This window comes from Pelecanus crispus, chromosome 2 (assembly GCF_030463565.1).
Source record: "Pelecanus crispus isolate bPelCri1 chromosome 2, bPelCri1.pri, whole genome shotgun sequence".
Classification (NCBI taxonomy): Eukaryota; Metazoa; Chordata; class Aves; order Pelecaniformes; family Pelecanidae; genus Pelecanus; species Pelecanus crispus.
In genome coordinates this window covers 73934534-73958104 of record NC_134644.1, presented here as the reverse complement: position 1 = coordinate 73958104, position 23571 = coordinate 73934534, and the positions used below count along the sequence as shown (strand labels likewise).

Sequence of the window (23571 nt, the reverse complement as noted above, 5' to 3'; positions counted from 1 at the left end):
GGTTAGTGACAAGCAGATCAAGCATCAATTAACGCTTTCAAATTTCTCCAGCAGCCTCATGCATGAGCCAGTTGAGTTCAAAACCTTTGTCCCAGTTTTGGCACAGACACAGGATGGTTTGAGGCCTTAAGACAGGCAACAGAATCTTCACAAGGGATGACAACGCTGAAGACCACCACGATGGTAGATTCATCTGAAATTCATCTCCTGGTATGAGTGAACCATAATGAGATTATTTCTGTTATCAAAGAGTAATTTCACATCAACTTAAATGACCTGACCCTGTAACTCACTCACACAAGCAATCCATTAAAATCAAACTGTAAAAAGAACCTGCAAACTATTGCTAGAGCATGAAGCACACAAAACCATCATGCTGTACGGCAAAACAGAGAAAGTTCAAGAATAAGAGGAGACCAAGAAAAAAAGCAAATACTGCATTTCAGCAAACAACGGAAATAATGAGAATATATGGAGAAAGCAGAACAGAAAGCAGTGAAACACCATCTACTGTGTCTTCTTTGTCAGTGACCAAAAACCAAGGTATTCGCCTCTCAAATTTTGTGTGTTAAAAAACATGTACAAAGCATTCAGTAGTTTACCAAGTTTTTCAGCATTTCTTCATACCATATTATATCATATGAACTGACTTGTCTTCTGGTACCAGGAAAACACCATATTGTTTTATATATACCATACCGTTATTTTATATATACATTTTATTATACTGTCCAAAAAGATGCATCACAATAGTTTTTAACAAAGATTAAATAAAATACCAAGAGTGATCAAGCGTTAAAAACCACACTAGCTGATATTTAGCTATTGGTTTGCTATAATTTCAGTGTTTTTCTACTAAGGTTAAAATGGTGTCAGTAATATTTGATACAAAAGGAAAGAAGAAACTGAGCCATATGCGGAGCACCCTTTTGTCTGCAGTAACTTGCAAAAGCAAGAGGTTAGTAGGACTTAGATGATGATTTGACATGATGATTACAACTCAGCTGCACTATAAAGGACAGCAGATGTACAGATAAAATTGTGTGTCAGGGCACAAACCAACTCCTGATTTGTGTGCGTGTCTGTATTTATACCTAGGTGCATGTATTTTTTTTTTTTTTTTTAATATATATATATATGTGTGTGTGTGTGTACGTATGCCTAACATTGTTTCTGTAAAATATCTTTTTCTGAAAATGCTCCAAAGGCCCCTGGAACAAGTGTACCACTTGCTTTACCTAGAAATTAAGTTCCATGCTGAATTTGTTAGACAATCCAAAAGAACCAGCTGCCTTACCATTACTATTCAGTGTCTTCATAATAACTTCCATTTGTGCAAACTCATAGTTGTAGTCTGGTTCTGAAGAAGCTTCACTAGCTGCATCCAGATCATGCTCTCCTAACGAAGTTTCTTTCTCAAGGTCTTTCAGCCAATCTCGTCGTTTCCTCTTTGGTAAATTGATTCTGTGTAAAAATTGAAATTCAGTTTCTAAAAATTTTATGCAGAACAGTGGAAGGAAAAAAAAATAGGCTGAATGTAAAGAGGCTGGAATGTAAATATCAACTATTACCTAAAAAAGTGGTTGTTGCCCCATAATATTCTATCTCCATGCCATAACTGAGTGACAGAACATACCAGTGTACCATTTACACAGGATCTGAAAGAAGAAAATACAATTTCAGAGAAATCCTAAAAATAAAAGGTTGAAAAGTAACTACAAGATCTACTGTTTCTCCCATCTACAGACAGTGGTTTATATCCTGTGATGCACAAATCTGCTAGGTTCTCACTAAAGAATCAATGGGAAAGTTACTGGTCTGATTTCTACTGTCAGAATTAAACACAAAGCACCTTTCCCCTCCAGCTTTGGCCGATACAACTCTTCAGTAAACATACAGACAAGGTTGCTTTTAGTTGCACAGTTTTCTTTTAACTGCCCATTTCTCAAACTGGGTCACTGCCTGCTTCTTATAAACAGTCTGTAAACTTGGTTGCATGCAAATCCTACTGATAAAAGCTCTCCAAGATGTAAGTTAGTCAACATAGTTGTAAAACAGACTGTTAACATACTTGGCATTCAAGCGTAAGAAAAGCCCCTTAGATCCAAGTTTCATTTTTTCAACAAATGGAGTCTCTATTAGTAACAAGGGTCTACTTTGGTGAACAACTGCTATACTGCTGTATTTGCATTTAGGTTTCTTTGTATTTAAGTTTCAATCACAAAATGGGAAAAACGGAGCTGTTGAACTTTCGCATATGCGAATCACAAAGCAGAACATTTTATCTGAAAGGGAAAAAAACCTTAAGTAAAATGAAAAAAGCCTTTTCAGATTGCAGTGTTCTGTATTCAGCTGTCTCTCTCAACTAAGTCAACACAAACATGTAAGCATTTGATTTAAAACCAGATTCCCCCCCCTCCCCCGCAATGACATTCTGGTAACTAAATTTCTGTTGACACTAGTATCTTAAGAACAGCTACTTAAGCATTGCAGATCAGGCATGAGTAAAACAAAATACAGTTTTCCACTGACATGTGCCTTTGTTCTTGCCAGTCAAAATGACGGATTTCCAGTACAGTAACTATCACCACAAGTCTGAATCCCTTACGTTTGAAATTTTGTACTGTAGGCTGCAGAAGAAAAACGCAAATGCTAAGAGGTATTTTACTGAAGGCAGAGTGAAAGAGATCGGATGTTTTTTAAAAGGTGTCTCTCAGACTTTGGTTTCTCATTCTAATACTAGTCTATACATATTTAGGTATTCAGATTTCAATCAAGCAGCATGACTGTTAACTAGGACAAAGGTACTGCTTATCACACGCCACTGGAGATGAAGTGACATTTACAATTCCACCCAAGCCACAGTGCCCCCAAAATGAAAAAAGAATTAAAATACAGAAGTAGAAACAAAAAGAGAAATGCGACTTCACACTGCGTATTTCCTAGACACAACAGAAATTAAATATTTAGAAAAGAATTTAAAGATCTTCAGATCTTTAAAACACCTCGTTCTCACAAAATACTGAGTTTTACAACAGGAACTACTCACGAGGCACAATTTATCCTCCCCTATCAACACACAGCCTACTATCCCATTGCACAGGTCAGGACCGCCAGCAGTGTCTCAGTGATCCTGTTACCACCCAAGATAAAGCCAAGCGATGGTCCCTCATTCCTACTAAATAGCTTCTTGCAATGGTGTATTCTGAGCCAAACCACTGACAGCCTGTTATGCTGCAGAGTGGGTGGGTGTGTATATGTGTGGGGAAATCTCAGTTTTATCGCTGAATTTCACTTCAAAGTATCTGTTTAAGTCACCTATACTGAAGCTACTCATTGATTGGAATGTAAGGTACTTCTGACCATGTAAAATAAAATGCATGCCAATTATCTTCTGGTAAAGAAAAGCAAACACTTCACTGAAAAGTGCTGCTGATCTTCCTTACCTTGCATTTTCTTTTGGTGTGAGTGTGACTTCTCCATCTAAAGCAATATCAATCTCACAGTGTTCTGGTTGGATTCCTATACCAAAGAGCTGTATATCCTGAGAGGTGTCTGCACCAACTCTTGTGTGATCCTAGAAAATAAGCTGTTACTAAGAGACAAGCAAACTATCACTGTTTATATAACTAAGAAAATATTAGCTGAAGCACTGAGACTGCACAATCTATGTGCTCTCCTTTGCTAAGCACTTATATAGAGCAGAATGGTGCCAGAGCAGATTTGAAGACTGTAAAGGTCACACACAAACTGTTCTTCTGCTCTGCACTTTATGTTCATACAGTTTTAGATAAAGCAAAATAAAGCAGCTGACAAACAAATTCTGATTTAAAAATATTCTCAGACTATGCTTGCATATAAGCAATAAATGCAAATAGCGAAGAAAACCAGCCATGTCATATAGGCATATGTAACAGAGGACAATATGAATAGTAAAACAAGGTGCACGGAGTTGGCTGCTTTTCAGAAAGCAGCTATATAGCAACTCAACATACTAATCTCTACATAATTTCAAGTCATATTGTAAATTCTGCTGAAATACTTTGGTTTGCTGTTGTTTAGAGAAGTTGTGCTTTACTTGCTACTGTTCAAATGCAGAATCCCTATCTCAGCCACTAAAGTAGAAAAGTAACTCTAAAAATAGACAGGACAGTCTTTCATATCTTAATTGACAAGGATCTCACATTTCCTTACAAACTTAATAGGTTTGTATTTGACACTATTCCACCCTGACATGAAACTATGCTAAACAGAATGGTATGAAAGCTAGTGGCGCTAGGAAAATACATTTCTGTAAATTTTTAACAGTTCTTCCCCCACTTTCTCTTTTTCTTAAGCTCTTCTGTCATCGAAGACTATGTTTACTCTTACTGACTACTACTAAACATCATCTCTTTATGATTAACTCATTGAATATTTAAAGCAATCCTCAGTTCACTAAATGAAAAGAAGCATCTAACATGAGGCTCTCACTTCAAGTTCGGTCCAAAAGGCAATTCTATTCACATCCTGTCTGGAAAAGCTAGAATTTATCACAACACTGGCACACACTGAGCATTTCTCCCACTGTTGGCAATCAGGAGATCAATTAGGAAGACAATGAAGCTGAACTGCAAAGGGATAACAAAAGCCTAAGAAATTCAAAACAATAAACAGGTGTCCTTTCATTCTGTGTAAACATCCTGTTCACATTCTTACCTTTAAATAGTAAACCAAAAGCTCATTGAGCGCAGGGTCTGCATTCAGGTTCACCAGGTAACACTTGTCATCCCCAACCTTGATACCTGAAGACTCAAGGGAAATTCCCATGCTCTCTAGCTGTCTTTGCCTCTCCTGCAAGCACAAAAATAGGTTAATCTTGCCTGCTGCAATATGCAGACACATGTACAGCTAGTAAATGAAAGCAGAGCAAGTAAAGCTGAAGATGTACATGCTGAATGTACATTCTGTATATCGCTACCAGAAACAGAACTTAAGATGTTGGCCAAGTACCGTATGTTTAACAGAATTTACTTCTTACACACAAGAAAAAGTTAGATCTAATCCTCAAACACCTGCTTCCCCAAAGCAGCACTTACTTACCTAAGCAGTCCTATTGATTTTATTAGAGCTACTCGTAAGTAACACAATGTGGCTCTGAACCTCTATGTTAAAAACTAGTCTCAGTTGCAATTACTTCAAAGATAATCAGTCATAGATAATTTAGAAAATAGCATGCCACAGTTTATTCTTTTGCAGTATTACTATTAATTCAGCTAAAGCATCTACTTGATCACACATGTCTTCTGCTTTGCTACAGTTTGGGGGTTGGGGGTTTTTGTCTGGCTGGTTGGGTTTGGTTTGGGTTTTCCCCGCGCCTTTTTTTTTTTTTTTATTTAAACGGTGGTTGCACCACAGAACGCTTCTCAAACATTAGGACTAGAAAAGGAAGCCAACAATACTTGTTCACCAAGCTACAGATGGTGGAAATGATGGAAAAGTACACTGGAACCCAGAAGTCTTATTTTAAGTACAATAATAATGAACAAACATTAGTGAATACCTGTACACATTTTCTTTCTCTGGTTAAGAAGTCACTAAAAGCAAAAGCAACAAATACTGCCCAAAATTCTGATCCTTTTGTAATGCTTTATCTTCTTAGTCACTTCCATCCAAGATCCCACTGTGGTCTTATAAATGAATGAGCTGCCCAAACATATTTTGATGTTTTATTTTAAAATCAAATATTAGCTTTTATCAATGATATCATGATACAACCACATCTATTCTAATGAAATTTAGACTTTAAAAAAAAAAACAGAAACCAGTGGAAAAGACAAAAAACCAGACAAATTCTAAATAGCTGGTAGGGAAGACAGCACAGTCCACTAAAGCTCATGAAATTCAGCTGACTTGCACTATATGAGTATCTGGCCTTTCCTCCTCAAGATTTCCAAAATACCTGTGCAATTTCTTCTGTTTTCCTTAGCTTTTCTTCCCAGGTGACTGTTAGCTCTTTTATTAGTTTTTCAGATTCTTCCAATTTTTCCTTCAGTTCTGGTGCCTTCATGGCCTAAAAGACAGAAATTAACAAAAACCTTCAGCGACTCTTCCCACTGCAACACCTGCTTGCACAAGGAAACTGAACACAGCAACATAATATGAAATGCAACAAGTATAGATTTTAACTATATCCCCAGGTTTTTCATGGCAGAAGATGAAGAAACCGGTCACTTGCAAAGGACGAGGACAGAATAAACCTCTAATAAGTCCAGATCTGAAACAGCTCAAGATCAACGCAGCTCCAGAGGCTAATGGAACCAACAAAATCTCTGGGCCTGGCTACTTAAGCTTCAGTGTCTGTATAAAAATATGTGAATATTTAAAAACTTTTAAGTCTTAGCTGTCTGAAGTTCAACTGCAAGGTCCTTCTTCACCAAGTAAACTATCCTACCCTGATACTTTACTCTCCAATTAGAAGTATAAATCTAAGATAAGCAGCAATCTCAGTGTTAACTGTTAAGGCAGTAAAACAAATTGCTGATGGTTTCAGTGTTGCAGTTTTGACAATTTTTTATAGATTTTTGTAGACGTCAAGGAGAAACATCCGACATATTCTGTGGTCCAATACTAGATTTATGGCTTTTCACACTTTTCCATTTGATGTCATCAAATTATATAGTCCACCAATGCAAAAAAAAAAAAAAAATCTGCTAGTAAGTATACAGAATGAAATTGTACTCTAGCTCTTATCTGTGCTGCATCAATTACTGCTTGACATGAAGTTCTTCAAGAACAGTTTATTCTAACAAGGGTCACCATCAGTGCAATGTTGTCCTCATTTAAAAGTTATTAAAAACAAGCAAATATTATGTTGGATTTATTTCAGGAAACAAGGTTAATTATTGGGGGAAAAAAAAAGTGCAAGACTTTTCCTTTCCTCATTTTGTAAGACTTAAAAAGAAAGCTAGTCTTCCAGCCAGAGTTTGACACTTCCTTGGGAAGCTCAGTTTACATTGTACTGTGAGTATTATGTTACCTCAGCTTGAGAGAGCTGTTCTTTCAGTTTTTCAACTTCTTCACGTAATTCTCTGATGACCCTAGCATTTGGATCTTCATTCACCACAGCATGATTAACTATCCTTTTGGCTCTGTCTGCATATCTCAGAGTAGAGAGTGTTTCTTCATAGTTGTCTGCTGCTGGACTTATTGTGGCTATCATGGCAGTTTGACTGTTTCCTCCCAAGTTGTCCTGTAGAGTGCATCCACAGAAAGTATGAGCATTAAAAATTGTTCTAAGACTATACAATGTCTTTACAAACATACTTAAAATACAAAGCTTACTATTTAGACACTGAAAGGTACTCTGGATGTAAACTAACCAATATGATCCATGAACATTTCCAGCCACCTCCACCAGCTTTGATTCAGATGTAACTGAAAATAGCCAAATAGGACTTTATATAGAATTAACACAAGATACACTTAGCTGTCCATATTACTTGGAACAACTTACAGCAATGGGAGCTCCTTAGCTCATTTCCTTAAAAATAAAAAAGAGAAGTTCACATACACAGAGGCATGCTACAATGATCCTACAAACTATTAAGCTGACATCTTGTGTACAGGGTGAACGGCAAATGTTAATTACCTTGAGAAGCCAAGTGAGTACAGAGTCTCTGTAAGGCACAAACTTGTTTTTCCCCTTCCCTGCTGCTTGGTCAGCAAGTGATGATATAACCAAGCCCAGCGTTGAAAGTGATCTATAAATGCAACACAGTAGAACACCTTTAACACATATTCCAAATGTAAGTTTAATAAAACACAGAAAAGGGGATTTGCTGAAGAGTTTAGTTTATGCTCTGCAGAACTTCACATCCAATTTTTAAAATATCAGAATAATTTAAGAGTTGGAAATGACCACAGGAAATCAGCTAGCCCATTGCCAAACAGGGCAATATATTTATTGAAGTTACATATTTGGAAGAAAAAAAAAAAAAAATATCTACAGTGTTTCATCTCATCTGGTACTATGACCAAGTTCCAAGAAGACTAAGTTGAAATATTTGGGTATTTAAAATAGTTTGAGAAGTGCAAAACAGACTGCTTCAGTACATGTCTTTGACTAGACATCTACCTTTCCTCAGAGACTAAAAATCTTTCTATCTTGGGACACTGCTTCATGACACTGTTACGAGTCAGTGTTGGCAGCACAGCAAGAATCCCCTGTCTCTAGAAACGATGTTTTACGAGCACTGGCTCAACAACAGACTAAAACTGAACAGTTCTTTAGCCATAAGGAGGCATCCTCAAGACAAAGCCACCTATGGCTCAGGAGAACTAGTCTGCCTGGTGAACCAGTAACTAATCAGCCACCACATGACAAGGGAGGACTGCTCATCAGGAGAGACCAATTAGGAGGTCCTTTGACAATTGGGTTGACTTATAATTGAGGTGGAGCCTCACTAGCTTCTTGTGGGGGGAACAGACCAAACAATCTCCCAGTTACAAAAATGTTACATAGGCATGAAAAAGAAAAGCCCCGAATTGGTTAGCAGACAGCCACATCCCTAAAACCACTCTAGAATCGTGAAGAAAATACAGATAACTCGTTCATTTTGGTACATGCACTGCTTCTAACCAACAGGAGTAACTGTATTAGCAATCTGTGCAAAGCATATGTGCATGTTATTATCCAATTGTTAAACAACCCTGTGTAAATTTTAAGTGACATCAGGGCTCTTGGGGTGAGTATGTTTAAGATAATGAGCTGGTTCAGGAGCCTGAGAACATTAAACAGATGCCTAAAGGGTTTTAAAACAGACAGCGCTGAAGCCCAAGAGCATACTGGTCCGTCATACTCATGCCCAATTATCCAGCTATTCTTTATAACTAACAAGGAAAACTTCAGCAGTGTTGCAATTAGATAGTCAAATAAATCTTTAATTGTACTGTTCCACTCTATTCTTTTGAGTTTTCTTTTCAAAAAAGTAGTACTATTTTAGTTGATAGGCAGTGTTTGCAGAATATTTGTAACAGGGCCTTAGTGCTGCTTGAAACTACTAGCGGTTCAAAAATAACATTTAGAAAATGACAAAAATGTTGCAGAAGAGTATTTCAAGGAAGACATCTGAGGGTAAGGTAACAAGAACCATTACATGTGTCACAAAAGATGTCCCATATTGTGTACAGCACAAAGTGGTATGAAGATACAGCATAGACCTAAAAGCAAAACTAAACGAAAAAGAAATTTAAGGAGAGACTAGGCAATCTAACCTCCCAAGTGAGCATTCTATTTTGTAAATTTGTGTATAGGATAACTTTCCAATTCACCTCTGAAAAATTCACAGCAAAAAGGACAGTTAGTTTTAGTTTGTGACCTCAACAAAAGCCTGACAATCTCTGAAAGCCTGTAGGGGGAGGATGGGGGAAGAATTGGTTCTTGCCTCCAATCTCTGGTCTCCACAGATGGAGATGACAGCGTACTTAAACATGCGAGAACAAACAGTAAGATGCTGTATGCTGCTCCGTAGCAACCTCCTACAGCACAACTGAAAAGCAGCACCAGCATACTCCCAATAGAGTCCACCTTCAAGGAGCATGAAGTTTAAAAATCACCCTGGCCTATTTTCCTCAGATTCATCTTTCCCTCTCTAAATGACAGGAAACATGAAAACCAAAGCCAAAAACTGAAGGAGGGGGAAGAAGAGGACAGTCAGAAGGGAGATAGGAAGAACAGGGATTCAAAAAGGCCTGTCACTGAAAACTATTTCACAACAGGGCTGCAACACCAATTTGAGTTATGGGCACTGTGTTTTAATAAACAGGAAATTATAAGCTACAGTTTATTAACACAGGATTAAAAGATGTGATAATATTTCTGCTCCTTATAAATACTGATTTTATTTTAAGACTGTTAACATCTCGAATAAAAGCCAAACTGGAGTCATTCAGGTATTCTGCTTGAGATTTCATAATACAAAACTGTTTAACGTCTTTAAGGAAAGAAGTAAAAGAAATGGCTGCCCAACAAAGTAATTACAGGACTCATCGGCTGCTTTGCTTCATGCTAAATGATGCATCAGAGATCCGTCATTACTTTGATCCTATCTCACACTACTTATATAATGAATCAACCAGAAGGCCTAAGCCCCATAGCACATGGCAGACTGAGGCAGTTCAGAAGCAGCAGAGTGAACTTATGTGGTGCAAGAGCATGGGAAAGTGCCATTTCTGCACACTTTCTGTTCTCTTTTCCTCAGGCACGACCAGGCTGCCCTTGCTAGCTGGCGGTGGGCAGCTCACACACTCCCTACCGTGGACCTGAATCAGCAGCGTTCGAAGGGAAGCAGTGCTTCCTCACCGCCGGGAACTCTGTCCCTAAATGACACCCATTCAAGCTACTTCAGCACAACTTCCAACCAAATTCTTCAATGAGCAGAATCCACCTTCCTATTAGTTAACTCTGAATACATAAAAACTCCCTAAAATCAGCTTGCGGCCAGACCTGTCCCAACCCATTCCTTCCCCCCACCTACATTTTAAAGGCTTCTTTTTGCATTCTCAAGTTAGAATGACAACAGCTATGATTTTACTAATCAGAGTTAAAATTGCAGTCTGCTCACAGAAAGTATTTTTCTGAGCCACTAATTGGCAGCTTGTTTATTCTGCTTCCTCCTACTATTGTATTCTAGAAATTCTTTGACTACACCACAAAGAGTTCTCAAGCACCCGCGTTTCTACGGTTGGTTTGGGAACTAGCACATCCTGGGGAGGGACAAGCACATCCAGCTTTCCTATAAGGTATGGTAAATCCCCCAGAAACCTCAATAATAAAGAGCAGATACACAGCACCTTCACCAAGGCAACTCTGCATCAGCTGTGAGAAAAGACAGAAGTAATCTTTATTACAACTTTATGAAGATGTTAACAAAATGACACAACTCTCCGTTGTTTCAGCAAGCGGGAGAGCAATCCATCGCCTCCCCTCTGCAACATGCTGTCCAAAGATAGGAAAGAGTGTTCACAACAGGATGAGTTGTGGGACAGAAGCAGCAGCTACCACAGCCCTAGCCAGGTTTCATGCAGAAAAAAAAGAGCAGAGAAACCTGTGGAGACTGGCTGAATGTCACACTACACAGTTTTGGTATGCACAGATGAGCATACATTTTCCCTGCTTCGTAAATACAACAGGTATGTTATTTCCACATTATTCTTCAAGGCGATAAAACATAGTGCAAGCAGCAAATTTATTTACCAGGTAATTTCAGCAGCTCCATTTTTAATGTCATTAAACACAATGCATGTTATCAATCCAAGTTACTGCTTTTTTATAAAAGAATAAACATAATTAAAAAAAAAAGAAGCTGATGTAGTAAGGTTTAAGTACACTGTGTCATGCCAGAAAAAATTACTGCCTTTCCCTAATAAGTAAGGCACATCACACCCAAAAGATTGTACACAATGTTCTCTGAAGAACTAGTCTGATAAAACATGTATACCAATTTTGAGGCTTTCAGTAAGTCAGACTTCACTAAAGCTATGAGTAACAGCAAAAAATCTAACAGAAGACACCAAGCACAGCACTAAGAATTCTCTTTCACCTACCAGTTCCAAAAGAGATTTCAAATAGAGAATGCTTAATAAATGGACTAAGTAATACAGATTTACACTGTATAATAATTTAATTAATGGGAAAATGTAAAACCGTGCACTTTTCTTTTTAAAATATGTTTTACAGAAAAGTTTGGTGCTTGTATCTGAAGTCCCGTACTGTCAAAGAGTTTCAGCATGGGCAAAAACAACCTTACCCTACTGCATCGATACTGTAGAAGTTTAACACTGAGTAAACATCCTAAGAGAAAAAAAAGGAAGTCTTTCTGTATCTATAGCTACATTTGCAATTTGTTAACAGCTGTTGGGAGAGTTGGCATTTGAATTCTTCCCCAAGAATTAGAAACAAACATTTAATTTCACCTTTGCTTACGCAAAATACAAATACAGTTTCTAGTAAAACTGATCTGAATTTAACCAGTAACCTGTGGGGTAAAGGTACAATACCTGCCATTAGGCAAACAGAGGCACACCATTTTGTTTCGCAAGGACTACGCCAGCATGGCTACCAATATGATGCATTAAACACAAAGCAGATTAGGAATTAAGCTAGAAAGAGCAAGCATGTTCAAAAAGAGGTAATTTAAAATCATTTTAAGTATGAATGCTGTTCAAACACACTTTGTGCTGCCATTGTTAACTTAAAATACCAAAACATTTTGTAACATTTTAAAATTAAATTGAAAAAGCAGCAGCTTTTAATGTAACAGTTAAACTCTTTCTTTCCCAGGAAAATTAGTATATTTAAGACAGCGGTAATAGTGTGCTAAATTCTTGTTTTGGGCAATAACACAGTAATTACAGTAAAAAAGTGCCTTGAAACTTGTCATTGCTTGAATACAAATGCCCAAGGCAATGCTAAACTAACACAGCTTCATTCTGATCTGGTTTTCTTAAACTGTGAATTATACTCTTACATATTTTAATACATGTTGGAACAAAGCCATTCAACTCTGCAACTTTGCATTCTTCCCCAAGCAGATGATGAGACAAACACAAGAGCCTGGGGACAGGGTGTATAAATGAATCACAAAAGGTATATGCTTAATTAAAGAGCGCTGCTGTCACTTTTTCCAGATAAAATTCATACAGCCCTCATCTGGGTCAAGTATGAATCAGGGTCCCTATGCCAATGTAAGGAAACACATGGTATTTGACACAGAGCAACTGAAAGAGCCGTATCAAAGTGCTTCTGCCAAGGTCTATCATTTGAACTGACTTGTGACAGGCACACCAGGAGAGGAGGCCAGGGAAACAACAGTGATTCTTACAAGATTAAACTTTGCAACCTGTGTATGCCAATGTCTTACTTGTTTATGTTGCTGCCTTCCTTCAGACGTTCTCCTGCAGCTCCTGTTTTGGACACTCTCTCGCTCCCAGCCAAATCCACCAGGCTGACCTTGCTGACCTTCTCTCCAGAATTCTGCACAGATGGGACATGGGAGAACAAGCTAAGAAACACCGGCACAAAGTGCTAACACGTCTGACACCGGCACCATGAAACACTGTTCTTCATAACAATGTGGGTTAAAGTATCAAATTCAAGATATGAGACAAGAAGGAATTGTCAGTTTTTATAGCTCTTTAAGAGTCATTCATATATTTTATAGTTAAGGGCTGAAGCACTAATGAACCAGAATCAGCTGTGAAGTAACATCAATAACCTTATTGCCAGAGTAGGCCATTAAAACATATCAACTTCAGCAACAGTTAAGACCTAAGACAGGTTTCATGGTGGCAATACAATCTTAAAAAGTGATCCAACTGTTTGCTTCATCTGGTGTGCTTGCTCATTCTTCCAAGGTTCTCTCAATCTTATGGTCTTGCCAGTATTACTATGATTACTGGACCCCATGGCATTAAAGGTAGAAGCACAGCTAAACAGATAATCTATGTGGAAGAGGACGGAAGAAGCAGAATTTACCACAACTTCATAAATTAATCAACAGAAATACATACACCAGAATGCAGGTCATAAAGTGTCTGAGTCACTATAATATTGAATACAGCATGAGAGCGGCTGCTTTCTTCATTCATGTTGGTTGCAGCAACTGTTCGTGATTTATTTCCCTCTGACATCAGTGACTCAATATCCTAGAGCAAAAAGAGTAAAAAAATGATGCTGGGATAAAACCAAGTATCGTGCTTGCTGAACAAAATCCCCATCTAGATGGAAGGGTGTGTACGTGTGGGAGAGAGGAAGAAAGGAAGGTAGAAGTAATGAGAAAATTCTTTGCACGTTTTGAGATGTACTGGTACAGAGGGTATGTAATTCCACAGAACGACCTTAAATTACATCTCTAAGTGCTGCACTTGAAAGCCCAGCAACTACATTCAATGCACCTTCTCCTTACCTGCTGCTGAAATATGCTGGCAACATCCACATTACAAGTCATATTGTTTAATGCCAGTAATCAGGCCAGCACAGATATACTTACACAAGTCAACACAACGCGTGTCTCTACTGAATTGTACTATCATCACTTAATTTGCTCAAAAAGTTACTTCACTTGGAGCCTGTACCTTCCCACATACGTAAAAACAAAGACTACTATGGTGAGCCTGATAAATGTGCTTGCTGAGTCTTCCAAGACAGTTTCATAAAAGTCATCAGCCAAAAACTATGTATGAACAAAATTTCCTAAAATTTGAATGAAGGTGTGCTTTCAAAGTACACAATTCACTATAAAAGCTGCAAAAGCCGTTTTTATAACTCTATAATATGCACAGATGCTTCAGAAAAATAAAAATCCCCATAAAAACCCAAAATGGTTCCCACATAATACTACACAAAGAATGAACATTTTTTAAAACCCAACATTTCCAAATAAGCTTCCTCATAAAAAGAAAGGCCTACGCAATTCATATAACTGCACCACTTTAATTATTTCCATTATAGCTATAGTAGTTCATTGGCTTCTACAATACTGATTTATTTGAATGTGTTTTGGTAACTCAAGTGGGCTCAGATGCTGGCATGACTTAAATTATGAATTATATAAGCCATGTTGTAGCTCCTCATACAATATACCCGTATAAAGTAAGACGTCATATTCAACAACAAAATCAAAGGAATTCATGCTGGAAGACTCATATTCTTATTTTGGAAGCCTCATATTTCCTGTGTCAAGGAAACATTGTGTTTTTGGTGTATACTATATGCATTGAAAACTGCAAAATAAAGAGATACCACTATTATATTTTTAACCAACATAAAGGCAAATCCAGTGCTTTTTACATGAAATAAATACTCCTGAAGCATTAGATAAGATCTTTGCGACTGCCAGAGACCATAAACACTCAAGAACCAAAATGTTTGGATAGACACTAGTTTATCTCTTATAAGATTCCTAGTGCTTATGTACATAGGTGTTATTTCTACATTTGTCACTGATTTATATTTACCTCAAAGTTTGTAACAGCCAGCTGAGACAGGCCATCTACATATGGTCCCAATACTTTGTGCTCTCGAACCTTAAGGGACTGCCGACTCCTGTGGAATAAAGCAGACTTTATGCACAAACCACTAGTGTGAACTTTGTTGAGAAACAGAAATTATACTATGAAATTGTAAGAATCTACTACATATCAGAAGTCATGTTATGTCTTTTTATTGTAACAGCAGGAAAAAAGTCTTCCAGAATTGTTTTTAACTCAAATTACAATGAAGACTCAAATTAATCTAACCTGTTTTAAACTATATACATTAATTATTTTTAATGCATCCTCCCACCCCAGTATTTGTGGCTGGAACAAAACCTGAAATGCCTTATTTGGCAGAAAGAATGCTGACAAAAAAAGAAACCAAAAACCCTCCCCCAAGCAATTTGCTAAAGCTTCAATTCGTCTTGCATTTTCTACCCTTTATTGACATATATCAAGTAAGTCTCAAATCTACCTTTTTAACTAACTTGCATACTTCTTCACCTAGTGCAATTATGTTCAAGAATCAAAAAATATGCCACATATATCAATGCTCAGCTGAAAAAAAAAAAAACCTATCAAACTACCTCCTGTCTAGACATCTACAAGCCAGAGAGCCTAACCAGTATTTTTGTGTAGACAAATGGAAGAAAGAGTGCCGTGAGTATATTCCGAGGTGTTACCCTTCCACATTCAAAAAGTTCAATGTCTAAACCAGGAGGACCAAGTTGTAAATAAGCTTCAAACTCCTTCTAGTTGATGAAAATTCTTACCTGAATACAGTCTGGATCATATGGCAAAAATACCCCAGAATTTACTTGTACATAGTCTTGCTTTCTGGTGGTAGACTACTTCATACAGTATTTGTTTGCATCATTATGATAGTATCCTAATATTTAAATTGATCCACACCAGTTACTACTTCATATACAAGCTTTACATGGATATTCTCTTCTTTCTGGTGTTTGGTATCTAATCCTTTCTAAAGAAGTCTTATAAACATACATTCTGAAAGAACCTTCTCAAGGACTTCCAAAAGTGATTTCCACTTTTCTAGTTTCAGACAAAAATAAGGAAGGCTGTGGGGGACAGTGAAGCTACTCACCCTTTTGGGTCAAGCAGATCTCTGACTTTCTCATTGTAGATTTCCATATAGGACACTTCGACTTTAAAAGTATGAGATTCATTTTCTTCCACAGAGATTCTCTGAAATAAAGCACAACAGAGCCGTGGGATCAGACCCAGCTGCTCTGCATTGCCCATCATTGAAAAGGATTTTCCTGAACCTAAAGGAAAAAAGGAGAAGAAGATGCTTTAGACTGTAGTTTCTGAGCTAGTCGTTTGTTCATGAAGCACATGTTTTAATTCTCTTTTTATTCCTCCAGAAGCACATATCACAAAAACATGATATGCTATTCCAGGTAGATAGCTTGCTCTTTGGACTACAAGTTACAGGTAAACAAAAAGAGAAATGATCTTAAAGGTCTCTTTCAGCCCAGCCATTACTTGGGACCCCTTTGAACACACTCAAACACAAAAGACTGAATGAGCCTTTGGTAAGAACTACTCCTTTCAGGCATTGAAAACAGCCCCAACAGGTAGTAACTAGGAACATATTTACAGAGCTGCTTTAATAACTTTACATTGTCACTGCCTGTGCTAAATGTTTGACATTTAACATTATGATATTTCAAAATACAATTTTTAAACATTATCTAGCTTAATATTTATGTTTTGTTCTTTCCCACTTCCCATGTGTACAAAAAGAGTTCTTCCCCTTTAGGACAGGAGACTCACCTGTCTGTCCATAGGCAAAAATACAAGCATTATATCCCTGAAAGGCCTTTTCAAGAATTCCTTCTCCAAGGCACTTGAACACCACTTCTTGACCTAGAAAATAATTATTTTGAAGTTTATTTTAAATTGAATAACAGACTAGAGTCTACCGAAAGGAAAAAAAAACAAAGGTTTGCAAATTATTTACTATTGAGTGCACTGATGAACAAATGATTTCATGTACAACTTGGTGACAAGTTCAAAACCGTTGCCTGAAACCAGTGTAACAGCTACCGCTGTGTTTAAATATATTGCTGATTTTCCTGTGAAAGGAGCAGTTCTTTGAAAGGTGTCATGTAAGTTGAATGCTTAGAAAATAATATAATGTCTGAATTTTTTATTATTTAAGTGTAAATTTTGAAATTAATATACATTCTTTAATCACAAACTATACCCAAAAGAGTTCTGTAACAGAACTGCAGTGAAACCCATTAGTGAACTAAGATATCATAGATACAGCAAATATCATGCTAGAAATGGTAGCAGTTGTTCTCTTGGGAACTGGCCTCAAGTTTCACCATAAGCTATTATGATTCACCCCGTGGCAAGGTGATGCTGGAACCAAGATAAAAGCATTCCGATGACATTCAGGCAGGAAGTGCATATTAGGAGGCTACGAGATTTCAACAGAGCTGTTTGAGGATATATTCTGGCAAATCCATAGTTTGAAACATCAGCCATAGAATTTCACAGTCTGAAAATTGTCTCCCTGTGCCAGGGAGGTTTTTAGATACGCTTCCATCTTTTAGATGTAGAAGATGAGAATAGGCATAGGGGTTGGGTTTTTTTTTTAATAGTAAATCCCAGAATTTGTACACCACAAAGAGGGTCAATGGGTTGTCTGCTCTGAGTTCTGACTGGAGAATTACACCAGCTGTGCGTACACCCAAACCAAGCAGAGCTGAGCTAAGGACAGTATTTACACACTTTCTGGTGTTTGGTTTTAAACTTACGTACACTGCCTGGTGACTTTCTGAACAGCTATGATCAGCTGCATCTCTCATTTTAGTAAGTTAGTTTCAGCAGTTGTCAGTTAAAAGCAATTATTTTGTACAGTGGATGCAATAGCAACTTCCATAGTTCTCAAAATGGAACATACTGGCATAAAAGAAAATCTATATAATCTATTATACACTGCATGAGAATATTTATACTCTATGATCCTTGAGTAATTGGTAGCCCAGAAAACTCCTGAAGAACAACCTGTGGAATGACTTACAGACATGTAAATAGGACTAAAGAGTACTACATTGCTTTTACGTTCCTTTAACCTAATTCTTCTTCTGCTGTAAAGGAAAAACTAGTGCAGCAATGCCCTATCAAATGGTCTTCGTGTATCTTTCCAGTTGAATTTCTAAAATTCCAAAGTGGTACTGCTCCTTGGATTAACACAGTTCAGGAATGCTGAATACAGGAATTAAAACCAGAGGAGAATCTGCTGTACTCTGGAATAACTCCGTCTCCTTCCCCATGCACATTCATTCAATTCTCATTCGACTTATTGGTCTTTTTATAATATCTATGTTGAGAGAGCACTGTTCAATAGCATGGAAATAGCTACCGAGAATGTTAAACTACTGAAGAATGAATGAAGAAAATATATTAGCAGAAGATTTTAATAAGAATTGCACAATACACAAAAATTTGCTTTCCAACCAGCTCCTGAGGGCCCGTTTTGAAGTTACTAAGTATCAAACAGGCAGGGAGCCACTCACTATCTTGCTGAGCAAGAACGCAAAATCAAGCAAAGACTGAAGTTGAGTATAATTATTAAGAGAAAAAAAGCATATGTATTCTACAATGATTGTGATTAGAGAATAAACCATTTGTCAGAAAAGGAAAAAAACTTTTATTACCCACTTCTGACCAGCAATAAAACAGTAATCTCCTCCATATTCCCCAAGAAAAAACACGTATCAAAATGTTATAAAAAACAGTGCACAGTCATGATAACCATAAGATGACCTACAGAATCTCTTACTGCTAAATACCAGGGAAGCAACCCAGTTCAAATCTCACAGGCAAAGCTGGATTTTTTTTTTCAGAAGAGATTTAATTTTCAAACAGTCAACACTAAAACTGAAAGTCAGTCGGACACTGATACATAATTCTAAAATGGTGCTTTTATTACAGTTAAGAGCTCAGCAATACAAACATAGACAAATGGGTCATTAAAGAATTATGTTTATAGTAACCAGTCATATTACCATGGGAGAAAAAAAACCCTTGTTTTTAAGTGCACTCACAGAAAAGAACACAAGGTATTAAACTTCAGTTATGGGTATTTTATTCATTTGCTAACGTAGTGCACTGTTGAAGGTAGCAGTGTATCAACCATGAGATTTTGATATTTTTCATTAAGCAACCTTACTGCTTCCCCCACGAATTTTATTAGTGGGTTTGCAAACTGATTACAAAACCTGTATTATACAGAATTATGTCTATGTGCACTTACAGTCAAAAGAAATAATGCTGTTCCATTGTCTACTGCATTTTTGTTTGGCTAAATAAACTGCCTGCAATTAATACTTTTGCTTATTTATAGGACTTTTCTTCCACAGATACCTAGTATTTAAAGAGGTAAGCAGGGGTTTTAATGTGATTCTAACTTAATTTACAGAAAAAGGGAGAAATACAGAAAAAAAAAAAAAATTATTTAGTTAACAGAAAGATTTCCCCTACAGCAACCTTCATTGTCTTTAAGACAGGGATTCCCAATCTTTCAGCTGGCTAAGACCATGTAGTCTCTTATAGAAGCAACTAAAGGCCAGACACTGAAACACCCGTCCCCTCTCCCATCTTCTGCTCATAACATGGGCAAGCCTTAGGTGACTGACGGACATGCAGTCAGTCAATCTGGGGAAAGCATATCCAAGGCTGTCAGGGAGCCCAGGATGAGTGTACGAGCTGCTAATTCTCACAGGCCACGATCTCCTGTCTGCTCATCCCTTTGAGGAAAAGGGAGCAAAGTCTGGTGAATTTTTCTTGCAGACCACAGTATAAATAATCTCGTTTTCTTTATTTTAAGGAGCAAGACTGTTAACCTGGAATCACACAGTGAGAAAGATAAATCAATGTTGCTAGATGCTCTGTAACTCCACTTACTGCGCATGTGGCAGTGCCCCTAATGCTGCAAGGTGGGAAACCCTGTTACCCACGAGTTAGGGATGCTCTGCTAATCGAAACCTGAGAAACACTGGTGGATGCCCACTCGGTTCTGAAGATGTACTGGAAAGCAACATCAAGCCAGTATGGAAGTCTTCTCCACTTTCACCAGACAGCTGTAACTGTCTTCATAGCTTCAAGATATTATCTGTGCATTTTGACAAGTGCAACTGCAAACCTGATACCAACAGCAGAAACATCTAAGAAAGATGAAATGAGTAACTCTCAACCCCTCAGAAGGCCACTTCCACCAGCAGACTAACCCAAGAATCTTTCCATCAACTTTTAGGATTTTTTTAGGACATGTGAATATTTTCACATGTTCACTAATCTGATATGCTCTGACATTCTTCCATAAATACATAAACCGAGATAATAAACATTTATTTTTTAGCAATAATCACACTAAAGATATTGCAGATTTCAGCATTCAAAATGGTATCTGTGACTTACCTGAAAGCTAAAGGAAACCCGTGCTCCTCTCTGATTTATATTTTTAACCTACATATATTCCTGGAACTTTAAAATGCCATGCTTGTGCTGTTACCATGCATCAAGGGTGTTTAGTATGGCACTTAGAAGCTAAAAATTTTTTTCACATTTTCTCTGAAGTAGGTTACTGAAATGGCTGATTATTTCAATGGCAAAAATATAAAGCAAAGTAAAGGTAGCTAAGTATGGAAGTGCACATGTTAATAGTGGCTATTAAATTATTAACAAATCTAAACTAAAACCTTCACATTATCTACCCACAGAGCTGCATGTGAAAATCTTAGTTGGAATTTCTGAGCCAGAATAAATTATTAGAACATTTAAAATCACAAAATATGTAAGATAATTAAAAGTCCCTGAAAATAGAAAGATAAATACATACCTTGACATGCAAGAATACCACACATCATTTTCAGAACGAGATATTTAAGTATTCTCTCTTATATCTCTATGCTCTTTCCCCTTCTCTTCCTCCAAATCATTCCCTTACAGTTTCTGAAGCCCCGGATCCAGAGATCTGGTTTGACAGTGTTCCCAGGGAAACCTACACGTTGCAGAGGAACCCTAGGACCTGTTCTCGCAATCTGCAAAATGAAGCTATTTACAAATAAAATTTAAACATTCTCAAGTTCGCTAGACTGGTGACAGATAGCAGACGGAAGAGAAGAGAGGGAAGAAAAGTGAGGGAAGGAAAAAGGGCCACACCCTTTCCAACAAAACTCCCTTTTAAAAAGGCAGTTAACAGTTACCCTCTTTCCTAAGATCTGCTCATTTAGCGACAAACACATTCAAGATGTACTGTAACAAAAATTAGTTTCAGTGTCTGGTTTTTAGATGTCTAGTATTTCTAGTTCACAACAACCTGTGAATCTGAAATAGGGATAACTGTCTCATATTAGCACAGGTTCATTCAGCCAGGTCATGACTGCAACATTATGACACATCGCTGCCATTCCTGAAACCCTCTCCCTTACACAGCAAAAATAGCTAGAACCAAGTAACAACTTGTTACGTACAACACTGAAAAGTCAAGCCTCTTTATGGCTTAATCTCTAACCGAGAACATTTTAATGAGGAAATCTTGCCAGCAATAAATTGCAGTTGGTTCCATGATCTAGTAGTTAAAAGAAAACTTGATCTGCAGAGATCAGAATTATTAAAAACTCTGCTAAGTAACAGTTTCAAAAGAATCTCTCTAAAACTGGAAAAGAGATGCCTACGGTTCACCTTAACAAGAACCTAAAAGCACAACAGCTAGCATCATTTAACTACTGCAGCCTAACACTACAGTATTGACAAACCACTGGAGTTTTTAATGCTCAGAGCTTTAATCCACCAAAAGGTCTTGAACGCTTCAAATTAGATGCCGCAATGTCTACATTTTAAGTGCCTGACCCGTACAGTGCTAAAATCATACTGAATAACTAAGTCTCCCCAAAAATGTACAGCTCAGGTGTCAGCTGTGTGACACAAAATTAAGTCCTACATACCATGCAGAGTCTCCTCTAAAAAACAAAAGAGTCAAGGGAAGAGTAAGACAGGGATAGGCTTCTCCCACATAACAGTTTAAATGGGTAGGCCTAAACTACAGACAGACAGACGCTCCTGTCTGCTCAAAATCCACAACTTAATCTTTCACAACGGTAGAAGCGTACAGTTCTTTAGGCCACTTGCCTGGTTTGTTTCCTTTTAAAACAACTGCTGGAAGAGCAGTAGTCAGCATATATATATTTCATATAAAATTATAGCTTAGCCCAAAGTCAGGTGTTTAGCCTCTCAGGACAACGCGGCCTGCAGAAACACAGATCTGAAATTTCAGGCCAAATGTGATGCAGCTTAGGGAGTTTAAGAAAAATCCAGTCAAGTCAATACAGTGTGGGGGTCCTTGGAATGGACCTGCCTAAGTGTTACTGTAGTTATTTATACCATCTCTTGAATCCTTCCCAAGCTGAAGAGTTTCTTTCCTCCCTTTTAAAAATCCACTTCATTGCAGACTTCAATAGGCTCTTACTGTTGTCTAGGCTTGTAAAAAGAATTCTTTGTTCCCGTCTCTGAGAATTTCTCAGTGTCCTCCCCTTCACCAAAATGCCGAGCTGTTATTTGTGTCTGTGAGCTTTTCAAGGCAAGCAGGTGTGTCCTTATCCATGAACTGACTCTTGGCCCATTCAAGTCAAGAAACAAATGGTAATAAGGAGCCATTTTGCATACTCTCAAAACACTTCTCCTATAGGCTACCAGACAAAGCTCATCTGTTTTCCAGATCAAGGCAAACTCATTCTGTCCTATAACCAAATTCCCCTCCCTCCTCAAAAATCTATTTCATTGACCCATTTTGGTTATTTTTTTCTTTTCAGGTAAGAGGCTCATATACTCGCCAAATACCCAACTATGTCTTCAGAATTAAATCATAAGAAAAAAGGCCGAGACGCTAGCATGTGATGATCAGCTCAAACCCAGAGGTTTGCAACACTTCCTTGCTTGGAACAAAGTAGCCACAAATTGTTCATAAACATACAGCCTCAGTAGTGGGAGTAATGTTCTACCTGCTAATTCGTTGGATTAAAACAAGAAAGACTTTAACATAAACATTTCCTTTTCAGTCTTAAGAAGGGGTTCTGCATCTTGCAATCTCTAAGCTGGCATATTAAATTGTTAAAGGGCCTCCACCTCTTGCAGTATCTGAAACCCAAGCACCACTTCCACAAAGGTCTTGTGAAAGAGCTTACTCCTCTTCTGTGCTCCAGACTCCCCGCTGTCTTCATGAAAGATACAGTCCTGCAAGGAGAGCTGCAAAAATGCCCTCTCTAGATATTTTATCTCACATGAAGGTAATTTTCACTATTTATGTTAGTGACACTGTTGTATCATTTTACAATTTAGAACCCAGTTTCCACTTCAGTGAAAAAAAAAAATTGCTAAAAAAGCAATTCTGCTACCAACAGCCTACTTCTGTAACATGATCATTAAAAAAACGCCAAAAGTTTACTACTTTGTGCATATGGAGTTACTGAAATATAAGTTAGAACCTAAACACACAGCATTAGGCCTTCACAGCAACAATCC

General features: G+C 37.6%; 1 protein-coding gene across 1 annotated transcript in view; it reads right to left on the bottom strand.

Moving 5' to 3' along the window:
• The window catches only part of KIF13A (kinesin family member 13A), a 118447-nt gene that overhangs the window by 37069 nt on the left and 57807 nt on the right, over positions 1–23571 (bottom strand). Inside the window, exons 5-17 of the mRNA XM_075728202.1 lie at positions 16813–16905; positions 16121–16301; positions 14998–15085; positions 13552–13686; positions 12903–13015; positions 7631–7742; positions 7019–7231; positions 5942–6052; positions 4699–4833; positions 3447–3577; positions 1572–1658; positions 1298–1464; positions 85–207 (exon numbers count right to left, since the gene is read on the bottom strand). Coding sequence (XP_075584317.1) covers positions 85–207; positions 1298–1464; positions 1572–1658; positions 3447–3577; positions 4699–4833; positions 5942–6052; positions 7019–7231; positions 7631–7742; positions 12903–13015; positions 13552–13686; positions 14998–15085; positions 16121–16301; positions 16813–16905 — 1689 coding nt within the window. The remainder of the gene's footprint in view (positions 1–84; positions 208–1297; positions 1465–1571; positions 1659–3446; positions 3578–4698; positions 4834–5941; positions 6053–7018; positions 7232–7630; positions 7743–12902; positions 13016–13551; positions 13687–14997; positions 15086–16120; positions 16302–16812; positions 16906–23571) is intronic.